Genomic DNA, 23,907 nt, shown 5'->3' with positions numbered 1-23,907 from the left:
AATTACATTATGGGAAGATGGAGAAGACTGTCTTATCCTGTCATGCTTTCGTGTGTAACTTACTGATGCAAGGTCAACACAGTAACTCAGCTCTGTCGCCAGCTCTCCACTCTTGGAACAGCGTTTTTTCTTTAGCAAAATGTGCTTTGGCATAGGATTGCCTCTCCTCTTTGGCTGCGGTAGTCATCCCCTCTCAAACAGTGTATGGATCGGAGTGTTAGGGTCAGTTTGTAGCTGTAGCACAACGAGCTTCAACTTCAGCCGGTCCGTATCCAAAGGTAACGTCTATGAAAGCTGCGCAAAGTGTAGCTCGACATTTCGTTGGCACAATTCGGAAATGCGCAATTGAAAGTCTTTTAGATAAAACTAAGCTCGCTTTCTGTCCTCCAAAACAACAAACTCGCCCCACTCAAAATCCACACTATAAACATCTATGGTTCCACATCGCTGTCTTGCCATAAGTCACCTTGCCAGGTGTCAGAACAAGACTTCACAATCTTCCCATAATGTAGCCAGACGCATATAATACCAATCTGAGCCGGTCAGTGGTAAAAACAGAACTTTTAGTAGATGTATATTGACGGTGAACATTTGTCCCATAGGGTGGCATTGCAGCCTGGTTCGTCGCTGATGGTTACAGTGTTCTCGCTCAATACTGGACCAATTTAAAAAAAAAAATATTTTAAATTTCAAAAAGTTAAAAAACTTTTCATAAAAGTTCATTGGAAAAGAATCCATTGCATGGGAAAAGAACACGTTTTATTTATTTTGGACCCAACGTATTGAAATTGTGGATAACCTAACAACAATAATTCCTTTCTAAAGCTCAACGTGGTGGACTGAGCTGGCATGTATGAGGAGTCAGTGGTGACTTTTCAAAAAGAAGGTTTAATTCACCTAAAGATTTTACAATTTAAAGTGCCCAAATTATGAAAGAAATTTGGGGTGTTATTTGGTGTCTCTGGTGCTTCCACACGCATACAAACTTGGAAAAAAAAACAAACATCCATGCTGTTTTGAGTGAGATACGGTTTCTGAATGTAACCTGCCTTCAGTCTCCAGGTGAGCTGTTCAAAATCGGCAGAGCTTTTGACGTCACTAGCTGAAACGAAGGGGCTAACCGTAGCATGCTAGCTCGTTCTCAATGGCAAAACACTGTTATAACACACACTAGTTCACCATAATCTACAAAAGAACTACTTACATGTCCCTCTTCTGCAGGTATTCCACACAAAGTTGGAAGTGCGCCCTCGTTTAGAAGAAGTCTCCTGGCTAATCCTGCCTTGTAACTGACCGAAGTTGTTTAAACAGCTAGCTAGCTGATGTGATCCTTTAGTAGCTACTGCGCATGTGCGACTGCCAACAAAGATGTTACAGCAGTGAGAGGTCTCACTCTGTAGCTAAAACAGAGACCTGACACAGGGTGAAAAGAGGAGCTGCAGCAATGTGCAGTACAACGAAAATATGGTGTTTTTTGAAAATTAAACCATGTAAACCTATTCTGGTACAACCTCAAAATACAATTATGAACCTGAAAATGAGCATAATATGGGCGCTTTAAAAAAAAAATATTTAAAGTGCTCATATTATGCTCATTTTCAGCGGGCATTTGTTACAGTCTGATTGGCCATTTGCTATATGTAAAGGCTCTGCAGTAGGGTGACCTTGTGGTGGGATTATTTTGTCAACTGCTGTTTCCCAGGTCAAGAATGATCTCTGAATTTCATCATGAGGATCACCCTTACCCCAAGCCTTTCAGAGATTACAGAATCTGAAGACCAAGTTATCTCACTATGCCCAAATCCAGGCTTTACAATTCAGAAATGTATAGGTGACGAGACAAAAGTTACATCACTGTACCTGGTACTCAAAAGTTCTGAGGTTTTTTATTACAATACAGAACTTCCCTAATTATCAACACTGTGTGAGTGTGTTTGTGCGTGTGTGTGTGTGTGTGTGTGTGTGTGTGTTACCCTGCTGGATGCCTGCTGTGTGAGGCTGTGGTAGTGGTGCAGGGCCTGAGTCAGACAGGCCTGCAGCAGCTCCTGCAGGGTGGCCCGGGGCAGAGCGTGGCCCCCCACCCGGTTCACCTCCACACACAGCTGGAACAGCAGCGACTGCACGAACCACGACGGCTGCAGAAAGCACAAGTTTCACATCAGATCTTTGAATGGAATCAGCCATCATTGTGCTTCCTGTCTGTTTTAAGAGGTGGTGCGGAGCAGCTGACCTGGACTGGAAGACTGATTTTGGATGTGACACTGCTCCCCGACTCGGCTTCTTCTTGGATCTCCAGATCCTCCCAGTTTGTTGCTGTTGTTAGGATGGCGCCGGCAGACTCAGCACACAGCGCTGCGCCAAACTTATCCAGCAGCACCTGTCACAACACCACGCATCGTCACTAGGCAGGTCTTGAAACAATTTACAACATGAATTAAAGCTGCCATTTTGGGGCAGTGGAACGAAACACAACGTTGACATATTACCAGCTTATAATGTTGCTATGGCAAACATTTGGAAATTTACGCAGCAGACACAGAGCAGCATTAACATTAATTTAGAGTCCCATATGGAGGGAGATAATAACTCCCGTCTCTGTTTGAAGATGGTCTCTGATGTTGGATGACAATGGCTACCTTGATTCTTAACTGTAAGATGCAGTTAAACACTACAAAAAGCTAGTAAATGGACTTTTGTGCTTAGATTAATTTCGTTATCTATACCGTTCCAAAAAGATGAACATCCATCATCAAATTCGACAGTTAATTGCTGCTTGCTATCTTAGTCTCTGTCACCCAGGATTCTACACTACTCAACACAAAGCAGACTGTATGCTACATTTAACAAATACAGTGAAAGACAGTGCCTGACTTTAGAGAGGGCGGAGCTCCAGATGCGGTACGCCTCCATGCTGCAAATGAGAAGCTCCTCCTTTAGACCCGCCCACTTGGCCTGGGCCGGGCTGACCTCCGTGGCCCTCGCTTTGCCCAGCTTCTTGCCCTGTCTGGGGGTCCCCTTTGCTGTGGCCTCAGACGCCCTCTGTTTTCCCAGGATGCAATACTTCAGGTTGGGGCAGAGCTCACCCATGGACTGGCACAGCCTGGCGGTGAAAAGAACTGAGCTGAGGCGGGCAGGGCTGGGGTCAGGCGTGGCTGCGGCCAGTTCAGAGCGGATGGAGGACAGGATGTGGCGGACACAGGCCGTGCAGCCTTCACGTAAAGCCTCCTCCACCGCCGGCGAGTCCGTGAAGCGGTTAAAAGAGGATGCTGACGAGCTCTCTGTGGGACCAGAGAAGGGAACTGCCGCCGAGATGGAGTCAGAGCCTGCCGAGCAGAGCGTGAAAAATGAACATCATGTGTTCACTATATAGGATGTGAGAACAACACTGGGTCTGTGTACAGTACTGTATACTAAACGTTGTATACAAACAATAGCAAACTGTCTGTTAATTCTTGCACTAGCCGGCATTTTATTTTTTTGAGCTACAATGATCATTTCTGCCTCAAAACTTGTGAGGCTTTAGCTTTTGCAGATCAGGAATGCCTCTTTAATGTCAGTGGACGACTATGATTATCTCAGCCTCAGGTTCCATGACAATTAGTAACAGGTGTTTAGAACGTGTAGAACGTGACCACCTCATGGAGCGTAGATGGGGACTGACAATCCACTCCCTGTCCTAAAGGCCCTGACACACCAATGAACTGTTGGCCTTCGGTCCAAGTTGGGCAGTAGTGGAAGTGCATTTAATATAAAGACCGTAATAGACCTCCCTCTCTCTGCACGGCTAAACAAACTGGCCAAAACAAAGGCGACATGGGCTTACGTAAGGCAATACCACAGTAAGCCTTCGTCGCTACTAGTTCCTGGCCGTCGGCTTGGTGTGTCAGGGCCTTAAGGAAGAAGTCTGTCTGAATGTTACTGGCTTAAGAAGACTAGCACACAGTTGCTAAGTTTGAGCTGCCCTTACCTGTGTCTTGGGAGGGTAGGTAGTACTGCAGGTCATCCAGCCTGGCCTTTAGCTTAGCATCCAGGGATGAGCAGAAGTTTTGAACACAGGGCGTCAGGGCCTGGGTCTTCATGGCCAGGCTACTCCTCTGGTGATGCTGCCCCCGCTGGTTCACACTGACCCAGCCCGCGTCACTCAGCAGGTCCCCTGGAGACTCCGACCACAGGAAGGATGCCACATCTACCTCGTACTGGGCCCCGCGCCCTGAGCCATGGTTGGTACCTGAAGAAGTATGGATGGCCTGGCCCTCAAGATCCCTCACAGCTGAGGTGAGGAGCTGGACGGAGCTCGCTGATATGGCTTCAGTGTCTTCTTTGGTGATGGCCTTGGGAAATGGGAGGAAGGAATCATTGGAATATTACAATATGTAGAATTTTAGTGCAGGCAGGCCTGCTGATATTGTGATATTGAACACAACACAGAGGCATCTATACAAAGTCAATGGACCCGTTTAGATGATGAAAACAGCAAACTGCGATACCAATTGTGAAACTAGGAGAGCACTAACCTGCAGGCGCTGAAGAAAAAGTTGCTGCAGAAAGTCATCCCAGGCAGCCAGGGGGCGCTCCAGCAGCCGCTGACACACAGTGCTCCAGTGCTGACTGATGGAGTCGGTGGACAGGAGGTCCCACACAGCGTCTCTAATGGCTGCCAATCCCTTCAGGTTCTTCACATAGACCAGAAGGCTGCCAACGCCACGGCAGATGTCCTCCTTACAGCTGAAAGTAGAGGAAAGATTGACGATGCATTGATTAGATACTGTGTCAACATAAAATCAACTCAAAGATAGTTTTGATAATTGATTAGGGCCTGAGTCAGTTTTTACAAATCAACAAGCATGGAAAAGACCTTGAGACTATTGTTTCAATCAATAAAGTAAATATATTGTAAAGGGTTCTTGCAGATCCTTCAAAAGGATGAATCCACCGGGACCTGATGGCATCCCTGGCCGAGCTCTCGAGGTGTGTGCAGATCAACTGGCGGATGTCTTCACAGACATTTTCAACCTCTTACTGCTCCAATCTGTAGTCCCCATATGTCTCAAAAAGACCACTACTATCCCTGTCCACAGAAAGACTAAAGCCCTCTGCCTGAACAACTATTGCCCAGTAGCACTTATCTCCACCATCATGAAGTTAAAACCTTCAACAGCTCCTCTATTCATGATTCACTGGACCCACTACAATTTGCATACAGGCCAAATAGATCAACAGAGGACTTCATGACGGGCAGAACCCAGGCTGGGTAGATTAGCTCCACCACATCCTCCACCCTGACTCAACACCGGCGTCCCTCAGGGCTGTGTGCTCGGCCTTCTCCTGTACTCCTTGTTCAGGCACAACTGTGTGGCCACCCACAGCTCAAACACCATCATCAAGTTTGTTGATGACAGAACTATCACTGGCTGATCACTGATGACAATGAGACGGCCTACCAAGAGGAGGTCAGAGCCCTGACATCATGATGCCAGGACAACAACCTCCATCTCGACTCCAGCAAAACCAAGAGGCTGACTGTGGACTACAGAAGACGGCCAAGAGAAGGACCACCTTCATCACCATTAATAGGACTACCTAGCTTCCTCAGGGTTTAAATCACCAAGGACCTCAACTGAAAAATGTTCTTTTCTTCCTCCACAGGCTGAGGCGGCTCAAAATGGACTCCAGGATACTCTGTATCACCGCCTGGTATGGCAATTGCACTGCCCTGTAGTGAATGATGGTGACCTAAATTCTACATCTTTAGCAATAAATTAAAAGGTATTCATTTTTAAGGATTCTGTTATTCTACAGTATTGGGGGGAAAAAACACTCCTGAATATCCAAATCCCAAAATTAAAAACCAAATACCAACCCAATGAATACATTTTCGAATAATCGAGTATTCAAGTCTAGCCCTACCTACCTATTATTTTACCAGTCTCTGTGGTTGGGCATGCTTATAATTAGACTTTTATGTCAAACTTTGAAAACACCTAAGACAAAAGGAAACAGAACAAATGTGAACAAATGATTGGTTGGAGCTTACGTATCAATCCACTGCTGCAGGGTGTCCCGGAGCTGCTCTCTCTGGATTGGCTGAGCCAGGGTGCGGAGGGTGGGCTGAAACTCGATGATGGAGGGAGGCAGGTACTTGAACCAGCTGGCTGTACTCGTTTCTTCCTGCAACACCCTCCTGTCTTTAGCTAAGGAGAGAGATGGGATTTTTTAGTCTCACATTATCATGATCTATGGATATTTGTTAGGCCTGCACGATATGAGGAAAGTATGTGATATGCAAAAACGTTGTAGAATATCACAATAACGATATTATTTGCAATAAATAAAAAGATATTAAAGTGTACTTAGTTCTGCCTTTCTGCTGTTATTCAGTATTGTGCTACAAAATTGCTTGTTTAATTTAAAAAAGCGGAAAATAATTTCCAACACTATTTTATTGAACAAATTAAACATTGAATTAAATATAAAAAGCAGATTGCAACTCTGCTACCGCTCTGCAAAAGTGAACTCAGAGTCAATTTTGGGGCAGGGGATCTTCTTTGCTAATTTAGAGGTCCAAGCCAGACTCATCTTCTAAGCTAGATGTATTATAAGACCAACCAGGTCAGACTGGCTGCTGCTCTGCACCTGTGACCGATAACGCGAGACAGTTTTTACCTCGACGAGAAGTCTCGTCACATTTTAATCTTGCGTGGGACGAGATCTCGTCACACCTCTAGAAATCATACAAAATTGAAATTTTGCCCCATAAGACATCATGTTTCGAGCTTTCCTTCAGTATTAACAGTGCAAACAGGAACTGCTCGTAGATAATACAGCACGACTTTTCATGGTATAGATTCAGAAAATTGTAGAGAGATGTTGGCTAAAAGAAAAAGGCCTCAGATGCAGCCCACAATTTACTCCCTCACAAATTTATACTTTCTGTAAACATCTCCTATTGTCCCTCCAACATGGTCCGTACACCCCTGGAACACTGATACATACAAATAATTGTTAAAACCCATGGACATACAGACATGAAAAAGAAACACAAAATGTTTATTTGTTAGCTTTTTAAATAAAAACTGTCCTAGAACATGTATAGTATAACTGACATTTCTGAGTAGCCTCACTTATTCTGAAAATAACAATATATGACATGACTGCCAAATTATTGTTGCTTAATGCCGTAAGCCTGTCAATAAAAGGAGTGCGAACCGTGCAAAAACAGCCTAGGGTTTATAGCAAAAAAAAAGAACTTGGCGGGCCTGCGGCAAAATGTTGAGACCAACTCGACTTTTGGAAAAATGCAACCCCACGTCACGCTGCGGTGGCCGATCATGTAACCGGAGATCAGATCACGTCACACAGATGGGCCATTTGTGACACTCACACACGGCCCGACTATTCTGTGGCAAATTGCCGCATCACTGTTTCCCGGTCTGAACGCAGCCTGATGCCTGTTTTCAATAGCTCTCGCTAGGCACTAAAAGTATCCTGTCACCCCAGCTGTTTACCTGCATATGTGGTGGAGGTGACATTCTCCAGGATAGAGAAGAGCATGCCACAGCTCAGGGCTCCCTCCCCCGGCCGGGGGCCTCCCTCTGGGGGCAGGTAGAAGACAGCGTAGGCCTGGAACAGAGTGGTGACCAGCAGCTCCACCAGGCTGCACACCTGGGCCTTGATCCCTGCACCTGTACCAAACACACACAGGTTTACGTCAACTGACACTGACAGGTCCTTTTTGCTTTACTAATACATTCAGAAAATAATGATACTGCAAACAACATTTCCTGCTTTGCTTCGCAGTAAAAGCCTTCAAGCAATACTTCATGCTTCATGCCTTCTAGGGCTGGGACGTAATGCTTCTGTCCCGATTTGATTCTTTCCAGATACATGGGCGCTGATCGGATTTGTATTGCAGTATTCATCTATTGCGATTCTAGAATTACTGCGATTCGATAGTATTGAGTATTGCGATTGTCTTTTCCTTCTTCTACAAAAACAAAAGTTGAATAATACACATCTAGAGACAATATATCATGAGACATTTCTAAAGATTGTTTTCTAAGAAGAATGCACATCACATGTCAGTCAGTCAGTCTGACTTTTATTTACTTTGTAAAGAAGAACATTTAGCTTTTTCTGCTTTCGCTCCGTTTTGCTGGAAACAGATATGATGTAGTCGCCGTCGGCGGTACCGTAGAAATATTGGTAAAATAAAATTTAAAAAAATGATTTTAGGGAAAAGAATCGTAAAAATCGTCGCAAACAAATCACTATACATAGGATTTCCGATTGTTGAAAGAAAACCTCAGTAGAAATTTGCTCTTTATAATGTAACTGTTACTTCTTTCAGTGCTGTCAATTTTATATTCAATTCAATGTTCAATTTGTTTAATAAAAGACAGTTGGAAATGAATTCCTTTCATTTGTTTTAAATCCAACAAGCCGTTTGTTGCATTTTAGCAGAATACTGAAAGCAGCACAACTGAAAACACTTTAATATCTGTTTATTTATCGTGAGTTATATGGTTAGCGCGATATTCAACAACATTATCCCATATTTTCCTCATATCGTGCAGCCCTACATGGCACACTCTGATATTGATGTGCATTTATGTTGTCAAGTGTAACAAACGGTAGAATACCGTGTTGTGGTTGGTTGAGCAGCTGATGGATGGAGGCCTTCCGGGCCAGCAGGAAGTCAGCCAGGGCCTGGCGCGGTGAGCTGTCCTCCAGCAGCATGGTGGACACCAGGGCCTCGGCTATGGCCTGGTCCGACACGGCACGGCCCCGCAGCAGAGACCGGCTGTCCAGGAGAATGGTGGACCTGCAAGAGAACAGACCAGACGCTGACCGATTTCTACTGAAATTTATTGAAAATAGTCTGGTACAGGATGTAAAATCCTCTATTCCAGACTCAAAACAACACAGAAAAAAAATAAATGATATAAACAAATATGAAGAACATTGATTTCATAAATTAGTTACACCGAAACAAAGGGAAAAAATCCCGCACTCTGCTCTTGCTATAGCATCACCTTTTATTTAGAAAAACTAACGACTAGACTACACTAACTCTAGAATAAATAAGTTACATCAAATACAAACAAACTGTATAGTTTTACATTACATATTTTTTGACATACAAAATGTATCCACGTATTGTTGAAAGAGAAATACTCTGTTACAAGTAAAAGTCCTGCATTGAAAATGTTACTTAAGTAAAAAATTGAAGTGTGACAGGAAAAAACATATAATAACGTGACTGCATATGAAAGCACTACAATAAAGTATAAAAAAAATTTACTTAAAGTATTAAAAGTACTCAATGCAGAAAAATCCTCCCATTTTAGAAACTGGAAACGATCCAAACAGTTGTGTCAATCAACTAAGCGTTCAATCGGCTAATCTTTTCAGCTGGACTTGATGGTCTATATATTGTTGGGTAGTTTAATGTATAATAAAACATCAGATTTTATAAACTACGTGTGTTTTGTGTGCAGAAATCTTAATGTGTAAAGTAACTAGTAACTAAAGCTGTCAGATGAATGTAGTGGAGTAAAAAAGTACAATATTTCTCTCTGAAATGTAGCGGAGTAGAAGTAGAAAGTGGCATGAAAATAAAAAGACTCAAGTAAAGTACAAGTACCTCAACATTTGGACTTAAGAACAGTACTGGAGTAAATGTACTTAGTTACATTCCACCATTGAGCTGTGGCTCGCATTGCAGTAAATAATACGGTGATATGACCGTGCACTCGATACAGATATTTCATAAAAACATAAAAAAAAACAAGCAGGGCTATAACACCACCCTAAGTCTGCTCTATTATACAATTGCTCTACTATTGTAATGCCCAAACAGTGCCATTACAAGATGGAAATATAGATTAGAAAAAGATATTTAAACTTGCTCTGCCCTTCCGTCCATAACACTGACTCACTGTGCTCTTGGATGGTTAGATACATGATGGGCTAAGGTAGAAAACATTGCATATTGTATGTTCAGGGATGACAGCTTGATAAGCAGGCATGCTATTTACGACTGGATGTAACGTTTGATACGTTGCGGTAAAACTGGCTCTCCTGGGGCACCTGGATAGCTCACCTGGTAGAGCGCGCACCCAAAGTACAAAGGCTCAGTCCTTGTCGCAGCAGCGACAAGGACTCCGACTCCGACCTGCGGCCCTTTGCTGCATGTCATTCCCCCTCTCTCTCTCTCTCTCCCCCCTTTCACATCTTCAGCTGTCCTATATAATAAAGGCCTAAAATGCCCCAAAAAATAATCTCCTATTGACTTTGTTTTATCAGTGTGGCTCTTATGAAATAATCAGTGAAGACCACTGAGCTAGGGTAAAGCTTTAAAGGGCATAGAGTATGACATATGTGACCAACATTCTTCTCTGTGGCCTGCTGCCATCTGCCATCATTACACAAGCCAAACCTAGGACTTAGCTTTCACTACCTGGATCTAGTTAGCTCTAGTGGATCCATCACTACTCCTTTCAGTTATGAGGCCTGGAATTTTTTTTTTATTTTTTTTAGAAGAATCACTAGCCCCAAAGCAGGAATGTTACTTAGTGACAATGTGTCTTCCCAAAGACACAAGTAAGGAAAGATCTAGTACCTGAAGTGTCCCGTGGTGGCTACCTGCCGGACCAGAATGGGGAAGCGGGCCAGGACGGGGCTGTAATGGCCCCCTGTAGCAGCCTCCAGCTGCAGCAGACCGTGCAGGTGGCAACACAGCAGGTAGAGCTGGGTGGCCTGCAGGTACTGACACGCCTCCATGGCGCTCCAGATGCGCTCTGGGATCTCCAAGAGGAGCTTAATCTGGGAGGCCATGGTGTAGAACTTCTCCTGCCACTGCCTCTGGCTCTACAACACCACACAGACACACTGCATGTTTAGTAGACTTTAGATAGCGTGTGTATTAAATTACATATCAGAAAGACAAGCAATGATATAAGGATAATAAGTACAAACGCCAGACAATGTAGTGATGTACAGTAATATTTCAGGGTTCAATGTTAAAGGACAAATCTGGCGCAAAACGAACCTAGGGGTTAAAAACAAGTGAAAAAAAAAACTCTACTTGCCCAAAGTCAATTTTTACTGGCTTAAATTAAAGAAATATTGAAAGCGTCGGAAGGAAAGGTTTAACAGAAACGTAGTGTTGGCCAATCGGGGGTGGTTGTGCCAGACTCCCGCCTTTGGCGGAGTCTCTATCTGATCTGTCAGAGGGAGAGCAGGAGTGCGGTTGTGAAGTTTAACGTTGGTGATCCCCAGATTAGAAGTTGGTAATTTCATGGCGCAGATTACAACCCAAACTGAAACGTAAGCAACTAAAATAGAATATCCCCTGTCGTGCAGCCCTTCAATACACACACCTATCAGAACATGCGTTGAGGCAGTCTTCAGCTAAACTCAAGCAGCTAACGTTAGCTACTGTTAGGTCTGTAACAATTATTACATTATTCTCTAATCATTTTTTTTTTTTTGTTTTTTTAACGGCAATTATTTGCTAACATTAGCTAAGGTGTTAAGGCTTGTGACTGGTAATCGTTGATATTGTTTAGATATGCCAAATTGTAATTATATAAGTGATTATTGGTTTGGACTATATATTATTTCAATTGTTAGTTGTTAGCACTTGATCGTATACACGTTCATAGCGACATTAATGACAAAGGGGGGGGGGTGTCACTACCCGATGTGAGTCGAGTGCAGATGTGAGTTGCACGTGGTTAGATTTAAACAATTTACGGCATAACGCCAAGGGATCCGGATCCGGCAAACGTTTTAGCTAGCTATGATTGTTTGATTGCTAACGTTAGCTCAAAACGCCATTCAAGTGACAGCCTTTGTTGTGTTTTGGCGTTTTTCCACTGCTAGTACCAGCTCTACTCGGCTCTGCTCTTTTATAGATGTAGTAGCCGTAATATGCTTTTACGTCCGTTTTGGTGAGCCCAGAGGGACATTATGGAATTTTTAAAAGTAGCCTACATGTACGGTAGCTAGCTAACGGTAGACTACGGAGAAAATGTGATATTTTTACGTCCGTTTCAGAGCGACAGAGGGAAAATATTTCAGTCGACCTATTAAGTCGAACCGAAATGAGGAACCAAACTTTGCGTTCTAATCCGGTCCGGTTCCTACCGGTTGCGTAGGAACCAGTTCCATAGTGGAAGCGGGTTTCGGTACCCAACCCTAGTAGTGACAGGGGGGGGTACAGTTAGAAAAAATGTCTTATGACAATAAAGAGGCGTTGTTTACGTCATAGGCTGTGTATTATTGTTAATACATTATCTGGGTCACATGAGAGTGATATATAACCAAAAGATGTCTCCTGGGATTCATTCAAAACTTTAATTTGTTTTAAAAGTAATACTTTTTTTTTATTATTATTATTTGACTGAAAGAGACAGTTATATTGTTAATCCCTATTATTTCTGAGACAATTAATTGTACAGAGTTACAGCTCTTGTTTGTGGAAGACGTAGGTGCACATATTTGGCAGGGGGGGGGGGGTTTAGGGGTCCACCCTCAAGGATTGAGGGATCATTGAAAGTTTTTCAATTAACTAATAAAATTTTGAATTGTTACAGCTCTAGCTACTGTGTGTTTTGGCTCCACATAGGTGTGGAAATGTCTAGAAGTAAAGGTTGTATTGACAAATATGCAGCAGTCTTTTCATGGCGAAATGATCAGCACTTTCCTCCGAGTCTCACTAAGTGTTAAGTAGTGTTATGATCCGTGGTGGGTATGGATGCAAATAACTCATATAATAATGAATTGACACATTTTTTTTTAAAATGAAGTTCGGTGTTCCTAAGATGACGGAGCTCATCGGGCTTTGATGCAGGTTTAGCTAGCCGTTCACCTCCTGTGTGCCGCTGTGTGTCCCGTTGGCTCTGCCTTGCTTCAGGCTGTGGCAGTACCGGTGCATGTCCCGGATGGACCGGACCACGCTCTCCGAACACTGCCTCATCTCTCCGATGGTGTCGGCGGCGTCGATCAGGTCCCGGTAGCGCTCCCCCACCATCTGCCTCAGCTCCTCCTTCTTGTGCTCGATCTCCCCGCGGACTTTGCGCTCGATGCGGCGGATCTCCGCGGTGTTGTAGCCCTCGAAGAGAACCGCCGGGTCCTTGATCTCCGAGACCCGGAGGGACAGCGTAGGGTCTTCGGCCATCGCAGCTCCAAAACAACCTCAGCTGTTCCAGGAACTCTAACCCGGAAGAAAGTGGGGAAAGTAAACTTCCTGCGTCCGGTCCACGTCAGCAAAAAAATGTGACGACGACTGAATATGATGTGTTCATTGGTCACCGAAGCTGTCTGTCAGGGAACATTTCCGTCTAGGCTGGGAGCCGCCACACTGCTGAGCCAATCAAATCATCCCAAAGTGAATAATAATTATTATAGTAATAACAAAGATCATACAGTCTCTGGTAAAAAATAAAATAATAATAATAATGAATTATTAATATTAGTATTAGTCCCCCAGACACCATCACTAGTCACTACACTTTGCACTAACCTTTATCCTGGACTTTGCATGTGCCCATTGCACATACTATATATTTTTTGTAAATGATGGACTCAACCATAGGTGTAATTCACAGGGTCTGGGCGCCTCACGTCCCCAGAACCAGCCTCTGCTGTCTGGGTCTGGTCCGTCATGGCCCCTGACCTTCACTGCCACCCGTGTGCATAGGCGGCACCAAAGGGGCTTGTGGGTGCTGTATCTACCCCTTGGATTACCATAGCACCCCCTTAGCGCCCACAAGAAATTGCTGTGATTTATTTATAAAAAATAGTTTCGTTAATGTGTAAATACTACAATTTATATTTGAAAAATGAATAAATACATTAATAAAACAAACCGATTCTTTTTAGACTAAAAAACATTAAGCAAACACAGGTGATCGTATTCGACCAATGGGCACAGCACACATTAAACTTTTGACTTTACTTCCGCAGTAACATATTCACACAGAACACAATATTTGAAGGCGTTAGAATTAGCAAAGTGAGTGAAACGTTAGTAATGGATAGTTTTTTACTCCCTAAATGTCAACGTGCGTAGCCTTTATCAAAACCTGTAAATGAGACTGAGAGATATGGTGAACTTGTCACCAACCGGGATGAAGAAAAGCCGCCGGAGGAGGATGACCTGACCGTGGCCGTGATTGCTGCTGAGGATGCTTAACGTCACACTGCTGTACATGACATTAGACCAGGGGATCGCACAGCCAGACCACAGTGGCTGAGGAGTCATCTAATAGGGGGCCATGCAAAAACTTCACTCTTATCTCTGTCTCGTAGTAGAACATTACAGTGAACATGTGTACAGACCTGTGAATAAATGGATCACCGAATCCAAAGTTATACAGCGCACTGAACATTGGTTTATTTGTAGCCCAGAAAACGTATTAGAAACAGGTTCAGCCGTTCGCTCTCAGTGGCTTATTTAGATATATTAATTCACTACAGATATGACTAGGCTACATTATTTTTTACCACGGGTGCAAGTATGGACCACAGGACTTAATGACTTCAGACCCGTCGCCCTGACCTCTGTGGTTATGAAGTCCTTTGAGCGCCTTGTGCTTTCTCACCTCAAAGACATCACCGACCCCCTCCTGGACCCCCTGCAGTTTGCCTACAGAGCCAATTGGTCTGTCGACGATGCAGTCAACCTGGCCCTCCACTACATCCTCCGGCACCTGGACTCCGCAGGAACCTACGCCAGGAACCTGTTTGTGGACTTCAGCTCTGCCTTTAACACCATCATCCTGGCTCTGCTCCAGGAGAAACTCTCCCAGCTTGGTGTGCCTGACTCCACCTGCAGGTGGATCACTGACTTCCTGTCTTCTACACAGCCATCATTGAGTCCATCCTCACATCCTCCATCACCATCTGGTACGCTGCTGCCACAGCCAAGGACAAGGGCAGACTGCAGCGTGTCATTTGGTCAGCTGAGAAGGTGATTGGCTGCAATCTGCCGCCGCTCCAGGACCTATATGCCACCAGGACTCTGAAGCGTGCTGAAAAAATTGTGGCTGACCTCTCCCACCCCGGCAACAAACTCTTTGAGACATATACATATATATATATATAGATAGACATATATATATATGTATATATACATATATATACATATATATATATATATGTGTATGCATATATACATATATTTATACTTATATTGTTTGTTCTGTTTAACCTGTTTGTTTAACTTATTTTAGAGAATGTGTGACATGCACCTACAACACCAAAACAAATTCCTTGTATGTGTAAAAAACGTACTTGGCAATAAAGCTTTTCTGATTCTGATTCTGATGAATACTGTGTAAGGATGCGTGTGTGTGTGTGTGTGTGTGTGTGTGTGTGTGTGTGTGTGTGTGTATGTGTGTGGTTGGCTGTGTGTGGTGTGTTTGGCCTGCTGCATTAGCCTACTCTGCACCTACGCTGCAGTAATGACCCGGTATTTGAAATATGTTCGGTGGGCAATCAGAGTTGTAAGGTGCTGTTGTGTCGGCAACTTTAGTGCATAACAAAAATAAATCAAACTCTCTCTCCCTCTCGTTTTCTCACTTAGTAAACCGCGGCGGAGGTAGGTGCGTTTCTGCGCACGCGTGTGTAGGCTATGATTGTCAAGGGAAACTCTAAATTTCAGAGCACCCTCCCTCACTGAAACGTCAAGCAACCCCATAGCACCAGCAAAAGAAAATCTCTGACGCCGCCACTGCCCGTGTGGCAGAGCACCTGACCACCCAGCGGTTCCTCCCACAGATGGTGGGCCCATGAAATGGAGAGGGGGGTGCCACTTTGCTTCTTCGGGCTGAGCCCGGCCAGGCTCTGTGGCAAACCCGGCCGCCAGGCGCTTGCTGACGAGCCCTCCATCTGGGCCTGGCTCCAGACGGGGGACCCCGGGCTTCCTCCAGGCAGGGTAACTCCTCCTCTTCCTCGTTGATTCATAGGCTCTGTGTCTCCACGTACCTACGTACATAGCCACGGTAGATTTAACGCAGAAGCATAAATCACGCTTAAGGCTTTTTGAACCACTTTTAAGCATGATTCATGGTTCTGCGGAGGCTCCACGCAGAGCTTTCATCCGTAGCCTACGTGAGTAGCCTGAAGTTGATGCTTATGCGTTGGTGTGTGCGTCAATCTAATAGGGAGCCAGGTTCCATTCAGCTGGAGATTATTTGTTCTGGGAGATGGTTCAATCCCAAGCGGGATGGATAAGCACATATAAGAAGCTGGGTCCAGACTAGTTTAATGATAGCCAGACAGATTATTTTAAGAGGATGGAAGAATGAAGGGGTGCCATCAATCCAGGAGTGGGCTTGTGAGATGGCTAGGGTGGTGGCATTTAAAAAAATGTCATATAAACAGTTTGCCAGATTGGATGTCTATACTAGAAAATGGGGAAAGTACCTGAGCTTTCTGGAGGGCTCCTAAGAAGCTTTGTGCTGGGGAGAGATGTGTATGATGTGTTTATGGTGTCATTTACACATGTTTATTTGGTTTATGTTTTTTTATCATCTATTTTGTTATTATTTTTGTTAGTAATGTAGTGGAGTAAAAAGAACAATATTTCTCTCTGAAATGTACATTCTAAGAAATAAAGTGGTAAAATAACAGTAAATTAGTAGGCTAGCCTACTGGCAGCTCATTAACCAGACTTTGTCCCTTAATTAAAAACAGAAATGTTGTGTAGCTACAGTTAAAATACAGAACATTTGTACTGTTATTTGAAATTCTCTCAGACACAGCTGCTCAGTTAGTACATTTCTGAAATGAATCTGGTTAATCATTTACGATAATAGCGTTGGGAACAGCTCACTACGTAAATTGTCGGAGCACAGATAAAGGTCCCATAATGCAATTCGAAAAGTAAATAAACAGAAACTATGAAGCACGTTCTACGGACAATTTCTGTTAAAATATTTAGACATAGGCCTACATGTTAAAACACGGTATTTCTTAAGAGTGTTGTGGAGTATAAGTAGAAAGTGGCATGAAAAGTAAAGTACAAGTAGCCTACCTCAACATTTGGACTTAAGCAGCTACAGTACGCTACTGGAATAAATGTAGGCGTCTTAGTTACATTCCACCACTGTATATTGTGCTGTCAGTCTTATGATAATTAACAGACACTAGTTTGGTTTTAACTGCGACACGAGGCAGCAGGTGTGTCCCGGGCAGTCAGAGAAGCGGACCCGGAAGGAAAGGCTCAAAGCAGCGGCTCCGTCTACAGGTAAGCAACTTCTCTTCCAAATAACGGCAAGCGCGTTATAGCCGAACATGTTTTCATTTGTTGTACATTCAAATGTTATTCGTTTCGTCAAATGTCATCTTCAAACGCTTCTAAACGAATGAAGTACGAAGCTATAGCTAGGCTACTATAACTAATGTAGCCTACTAATGATGTCTAGAGTCCGCCTAGTTACCTGTCAACACAACAGGAAGTGCATCGGTTTATGGGATACAGCAAGAAGATACAGACGTATGTGTGTGTTGTAACTAAGAAAGTGATTAGAGGTGTATTTTCACTGTGTTCCTGTGTTATACAGTACCAGTCTTGAATAAAGTACCTGTATGCTGACTAAACTTTGACATATACCAGTCCGTGATTCTCTCAACATATGTTCCTCTGATTAGTCCAAATAATTCATAATTTCAGCTTTTTTATACTCAAGGTTGCTGAATCTGGTGGTAATGAAAAAAAAAAAAAAGAAGGCGCAGAAAAAAGAAACAAAAACTTTAAAAAAAGTGTCAAGAATAGGGCTGGGCGATATGGAGAAAATCAAATATCACGATATTTTTGACCAAATACCTCGATATCGATACCGCAGCAATATTTTAGTGTTGACTATTGGTGCTTTCACAAAATATTTACACAATGAGATTTTTGATAAATAATCATCAGTAATGTGGATATAATGACTAAGTGGGTAAAGGCAAGTAATAGAACAGTTACAACAGTCTGGTAAGTTCAGAAAATGACATCACTTTACTGTAATGCAGCCTTTAAAACCAGGAAAAGACAACACTGATGTCATATCACAATATTCAAAATCTAAGACGATATCGATATAATATATTATAATATAGTTATATTACAATATAGGCCTATTGTTTTGAACTATGGATCGATGGAAAGATTTAGATTTTGACCTACCACATTTATACCGACCCAAATCATAGAGGAGATCTGTACACTACACACAAATCAACACACAGAACTCATTTCATCCTGAACAGCACAAAAACACACAATTCTAAAAACCACCCTTTTACCAGTTCACCCTCAGTATCCCTGTCTGAGTTCCCCATCTCGGTCTCCCCTTATTTCCTGTCCTGCTGTCTTATCTCTACTGATAAAACACATGAGAATCCAAAGGCAAAATCCAGTTGCACTGTGGGCTTAATGCTGCTCTGTGTGTGTGTGTGTGTGTGTGTGTGTGTGTGTGTGTGTGTGTGTGTGTGTGTGTGTGTGTAAAAAGCTGAGGGGGGGTTTAAATAACACTCAGCCAGCCATGCCAAAACACTTATTTATGAACTTCAATATCCAATGGAAAATCATCTCAGAATGACATAGCACAACACTGTGTCAACATGAAACACAGCGGCTTTCAAGCCCGTTCACTTTGCGGTGAAAACAAAATACTTTCACCCAGGAAACGCTTTTTCGTTTCTCGGGAGTGTCTTAATCCAAATCACCATCTTTTTTCTGAACTTAACAAGTCGTTTCGGTGCCTAAACTTAACTGTCATCGCTCACTCTTTCTGGCTGAACTCCACAACCACAACCCCTGAAAGGAGCGTCATCTGGTGGTGCCTGTAGCCGGCTCACAGTCACCTGTTGGCGGGTAAACAACTGCTGCTGGTAGCCGGCGTCCCGGAGCTCTGTAGCGGCTAAATACAACCAGCAACTGCTGCTCAGATTTGATCGTTCTATGGCACTATGTGTTCACGTTACAGCACTTTACTTAGTTTAAAATACTTGTAATTTAGGTTTATGATGTATGGTCTATTGGTGAAGTAGCATTGATCTCTTTGAGGGGGGGTACATTTAGTCCCCACCGCAGTTAAAAATAATTCAGCAGAGGCAGGGATATGTAGACCAGAAAGGGGGGAAATCCAACGCACCCCCCCCCCCCCCCTCCCCCCAGCAAATCGCACCCGTATGTACGTGTTCCTCCTGTTCATTAAAAGATCCCTTTATAAGGCACTTTGAATCGCAGCGATGGGGGACAAAGTCCTTGTTTTGTGTGAACAAAAGAATCAATCAACTGGCTGTCTCTGTTACCCCAGTATCTATGATAATCAATGTATTTAAGACTGATACTACTGTAATATTTCTGAACTCTATCTCTCCTGTTATATATTTTGTACATCAGGTGTATAAACAGATTGATGTTAACATTTGAGTTCCAACATCCCCTCCTGTTCTGTAAATGATCATTAAAAAGATGCTTGTCAACTATGTGCCCTGGAGTCTGCATGCTGGCCCTGCACTGTGAGCTTAATGCTTCTCTCCGTGTGTGTGTGTGTGTGTGTGTGTGTGTGTGTGTGTGTGTGACAGCAGACAGAGCGATGGATCAGAGAGGCCTGCAGCAGGAGTTCCAGGATCAGTTCAGCCATGTGGTTTCCAGAGTGCAGTTGTTCCAGTCGGACTGGGACATCGCCTCTTTTGCAATCTTCTTCATCTTCATTGGTAAGTGAAGCTGGACGTTCAAATGATTTCTGTAACACAGCATCAGGGTCCATAGTCGTACACCTTTTTTTTTTAACTGAAAGCAAATGCCGCCCCCCCCACACACACACACACACACACACACACACACACACACACACACACACACACACACTCCTGATCAGCAATTCACAGTGTTAGAGTATTACATAAATATTAGTCTCGCATGTCCAGACCTTCCTCCACAGCGTTGCCTAGGAAGGTCTGGCTAGTCCACACAGCATTCCTGGAGGGGAGATAAACGTGCTCTGGTTTATTGGCATTTCTTTAAACCAATCACAATCGTCATGGGCGGTGCTAAGCGCCGGACGCAGCCACGGTGCCGCTGCAAAATAGCCTCTGGAAGGAACTTGTTTTGGTGGAACACGTGTACGTTCAAAAGTTGTTTTAGTCGTGCAACAGAAAACTCCGATTGGACAGATAGTCTAGCTAGCTGTCTGGATTTACCCTGCAGAGATCTGAGGAGCAGTTAACCATAGTGCTCAGAAATCCACCGGAGGTTAGAACGCCAACACAAAGGAAGAGGAAGGGGACGGACATCCGGCAGAAGTGAGGGACAATCGGCTGAATTGCCGGCGGCACCGAAACAATCCCGGAAGTGAAACGTTGTGGATTTAAACTACAACAATACAGACTTTTTCAACATAAATCATGGGTTGTCAGTAGGAACACAACGTAGCTGTGAATCCTCTTAATGCAAATGATTTCTTTTCAAGTTTCATAAATCACAAGAGATCACTCAGATGGAATTTCTGTTGATGGGAGTCGGTCACTTCCACTGGAACAAAATGTTCTGCTGACAATTAAACACGCAAACGTACCTTTGAGCCGAGTAGGTGTCCCACGTCTTCACTTGTCAGGTCAGATGCTCGTGGCCCTTTATCATTGCTTAAACAGAGGCAGTCAAATGTCTGGGGGACTTCAGTGCTCAAACAGCCACTGCAGCCAGCTGAATGATAGCCATCAAATCTCGTGGCCTACAACAAAAAGTCACACACACGTTTCAAACTGACATAAAGCACTGTAGATGAACAGGTAATACTGAAAATAAACTGCATTTATAGCACTTTTTTATCATTGGAAGATGTTTGTAATAGGACTGAAGGATTTGGGGGGGGGGAACCTAATTTGCTGTATTTCCTGCCAGATACTACCATTCCAATCAGAGTTGCGATAAAAAAAATATATTGAGCTTGATGTGATGGTCTGGCTGACAAGAGTAGCATTCTCCACCGAACTAAAGCCTCCGATACCGCCTAAAATGCTGGTATCAGTATCGGCAAGGACTGGAGTTTATACACCGACCCAAGAGCACGTAATTTAGCTGTGGGTGTGGGTGTGTGTGTGTGTGTGTGTGTGTGTGTGTTTTGTCAGGGATGGTTCTGCTGCTGGTCATTCTGGTCATCATCCGCTGTTGCTGCTGTTGCTGCTGCGATGACGAGAAGGTAAATACACACACACACACACACACACACACACACACACAGTAAGGGTTAATGCCGCCAACGAGGTGCCCATTGTCAGGCATTAATGGACGATGGCGAGGCCTGCGCGTCGGACGGTTGCCTCGGCCGAAGTCCAATAATACCTGACAATGGACACGTAGAAGGGCATTAACCCGCTTATACCACGGTCACTTGCATTTTACAATTGAAATGATTTGGAATAGATTTGAGCCATTTTATGGTCTTTCCATTCATTTTCGCACTGAATCACACAACACTCAAGCAAACATTTGGGAACTAAGTTTGCTGTCCAAAATGGATCGCCCCGTCTACCTACAAATGATCGATATTGCACAAGTTGTAATAGAGCTTATGTGCCAGCTGATAGAGACATATCAAGCTATAATAAGACAACAACGACGCTCTCAAAACATCGCTATGATGATGATGCAGATGGTTTGTATAAATTACAGATTTTTGCTTTCTAAAATAGTCATATTTTGCTGGTAAATGAAATTTAAAAGTCTCTCGTCTCCTCGTTGGTCCACTTCTATCTGTCTTTGTTGAAACCCGCCATGTCTGCAAAGAAAGCGGAAATGACCTCTAACTTCTTCTTCGTTTTATGGCGGGTAGCAACCATAAAATGACCTCAGTGTTTCCTCTATGTTGATTTTACAGTTTACTGATTTAAAACCGGTTTCCAGGTTAGTGGGGGTGCATACGACTCAAAACCAACATGAAAAGCATAGCTAGTGATGTTCACTCAGCGTTTAGTTTTGTTGTTAAACTGTGTGTAAAATGAGCAGTGACGTTAAATCACCGGGTTCAGGTAACGGCACCCTCCGGTACCGTCTACTTGCTGGATGGTTTCAGGGTGACGGTCGGTAGCTGACATTAGCAGATAAGCCTGTTGACAGCGACGTTATTGTTCATATTTTGGCACAATGTTTGTGACCGTAGTAGTAGTGGTCATAGTGACTGAAAGTGTGATGTGAGATGCTAAAAAGAAACTACACGCTGTTTTCAGGTAACGTTACCTTTTGACGTTCAACACCCCCAAAATTCAACACCCCAAAATTCTAGAGGAAACACTGGACCTAAAACGTAATCGCAATTCATTATTAATTCAGCAAATAATGTTTCCATCAGCGTTTGCGACATAATGCAGTCCTTCCAGAAAAATGTGGAGTTTTTTTTGTGATTGTTGCGGGCAAAAATCCTTGATTATGCGTCACGTTTTCTTAAAAAATGTGATGGAATATGCGGGATATTTATGCAATTTTGTGCGATGAAATTACAGGGAACTTGCAAAAACGGAGGTTTCATCGTGGCTTCATCGCGGGGTTCACAGCTTTTCGATGATGTTCACGTCGCGTAATTACGTCACTTCATAACGTTCCCATGGCAACAGGGGAAAATGGCTGCTCTTGTGTGAAGTAAACGCAACATTTTTCAACTTGCTGTTATATGTGTGACTTTTTTTATGAAATCATGCCAGCCCCGCATATTTTGCGCGGAAATCGGCAATTTATGCGGCGAAAGTGCGGCGTATTTGAAAAAATGCGGCCCCCGGATAAATATGCAGACTTTGGCTGATTATGCAATCACATAATCACGTTTTTCTGGAGGGACTGATGATGAGACGAGATCGAACGAACAAACCTTTGTGTCGAAAAATTCTATTGAATTTTACTGTTTCCATAAGGCATTTTTCATTCAATATAACTTAATTTGCATAAAACCATGTGGATGGAAACATGGCTAATGACGTGGTGTGTTTGCTTTCTTGGCAGCCTCGCGGGCGGAAGGTTGGCATAGAGAACATGGCTCTGGATCCCTGACAGATGGAGGATTGGGGATGTTGATGGAGCTCCAGGCAGAGCCTGCTGCTTTGACTTGTGTGCCAAAGCTCTGACTGGACTGTCACCAGTCTGTCACCAAAACGTAGTCCACTTCCACATAGAATGAATCGTTACTTTGCTACCCTGGTATGGAAATCTAACACGCAAGAGATATTTTTGACGGTCACTGCTATGTTGCTAGGATACCACCGAGCGGCTGTCTGTTTTTATTATGCCTCTGTCAGATTCAAATGTCACTTCCTTGTTTGTTGAAAGAATGTTGGTTTCAATTTGAAGCTTTGTAATAAATCTATAAAAGTCATAAAAAAATGTCGTTTGTGTATTTCTTCCTTCTCATCATGCCATGTTCATTTATGAAGAACTTGTCCTAGCAACAGACAGAGGACAAAGTACACTAAATCAAATGAAGGCCTAACTGATAAAACAGGAGCTAGCTGTGTTTGTGTTGTTCAGGACAGCCCAAAGGTTTATATTTACTAGCTCAGTCTGGTGGCCATAAACGTTGACTCAAACTCCATTAAGTTTGCGGACGACACAACAGCGATTGGCCCCATCACGGACCCAACCTGCTCCATAACACCATGAAGACCAAGGAACTCATTGTGGACTTCAGGAAGAATGCCGACTTTGAATGAAGTTGAATGTAAAAAGAATGTTTTACAATGCTATAATTAATGTTTATTTACATGGAGTCTGGTGGCTTAAGTGAACGCAATTTGGCGGATGTTTTTCTGTTTAAAAAAAGGATCTTACTCTTTAACAGAAAGGTCGACCTCCTTAGAAATCCTTTCCATAATGTTGTCAGACACTTATAATATTAATTTGAGCCTGTCAGTGGCTAA

At 43.4% G+C, this 23,907-nt stretch overlaps 2 protein-coding genes across 7 annotated transcripts in view; one reads left to right on the top strand and one right to left on the bottom strand.

Annotated features, from left to right (window-relative positions):
* The window catches only part of cog1 (component of oligomeric golgi complex 1), a 27,576-nt gene extending 10,429 nt beyond the window's left edge, over positions 1-17,147 (bottom strand). For 4 of the 5 annotated variants that reach the window (XM_078270516.1, XM_078270518.1, XM_078270519.1 and 1 more), the window contains exons 1-11: positions 14,610-14,701; positions 12,875-13,219; positions 10,622-10,869; positions 8,640-8,821; positions 7,506-7,682; positions 6,035-6,191; positions 4,515-4,725; positions 3,968-4,331; positions 2,872-3,323; positions 2,231-2,377; positions 1,974-2,135 (exon numbers count right to left, since the gene is read on the bottom strand). In XM_078270516.1, coding sequence (XP_078126642.1) covers positions 1,974-2,135; positions 2,231-2,377; positions 2,872-3,323; positions 3,968-4,331; positions 4,515-4,725; positions 6,035-6,191; positions 7,506-7,682; positions 8,640-8,821; positions 10,622-10,869; positions 12,875-13,183 — 2,409 coding nt within the window. In that variant the 5' untranslated portion in view covers positions 13,184-13,219; positions 14,610-14,701. Of the gene's footprint in view, positions 1-1,973; positions 2,136-2,230; positions 2,378-2,871; positions 3,324-3,967; positions 4,332-4,514; positions 4,726-6,034; positions 6,192-7,505; positions 7,683-8,639; positions 8,822-10,621; positions 10,870-12,874; positions 13,220-14,609; positions 14,702-17,044 lie in introns of those variants that run through there. The other variant, XM_078270517.1, reaches the window with a different exon arrangement.
* Positions 17,148-17,167: 20 nt separating this feature from the next.
* Positions 17,168-23,374, top strand: smim22 (small integral membrane protein 22). 2 transcript variants are annotated; one of them, XM_078270523.1, is made up of 4 exons: positions 17,168-17,257; positions 19,588-19,719; positions 21,133-21,203; positions 22,997-23,374. In XM_078270523.1, exons 2-4 carry the CDS (start codon positions 19,599-19,601, stop codon positions 23,042-23,044), a joined length of 240 nt encoding a protein of 79 aa, XP_078126649.1. In that variant the 5' UTR covers positions 17,168-17,257; positions 19,588-19,598; the 3' UTR covers positions 23,045-23,374. The 2 variants fall into 2 exon arrangements, with proteins under 2 accessions (XP_078126649.1, XP_078126650.1); XM_078270524.1 differs by having other exon boundaries at positions 17,169-17,257; positions 19,591-19,719.
* Positions 23,375-23,907: the final 533 nt, after the last annotated feature.

Source organism: Sander vitreus, chromosome 15 (assembly GCF_031162955.1).
Source record: "Sander vitreus isolate 19-12246 chromosome 15, sanVit1, whole genome shotgun sequence".
Lineage (NCBI taxonomy): Eukaryota > Metazoa > Chordata > Actinopteri > Perciformes > Percidae > Sander > Sander vitreus.
The sequence above is the reverse complement of the archived record's forward strand: the minus strand, read 5'-3'. Positions and strand labels throughout refer to the sequence as shown.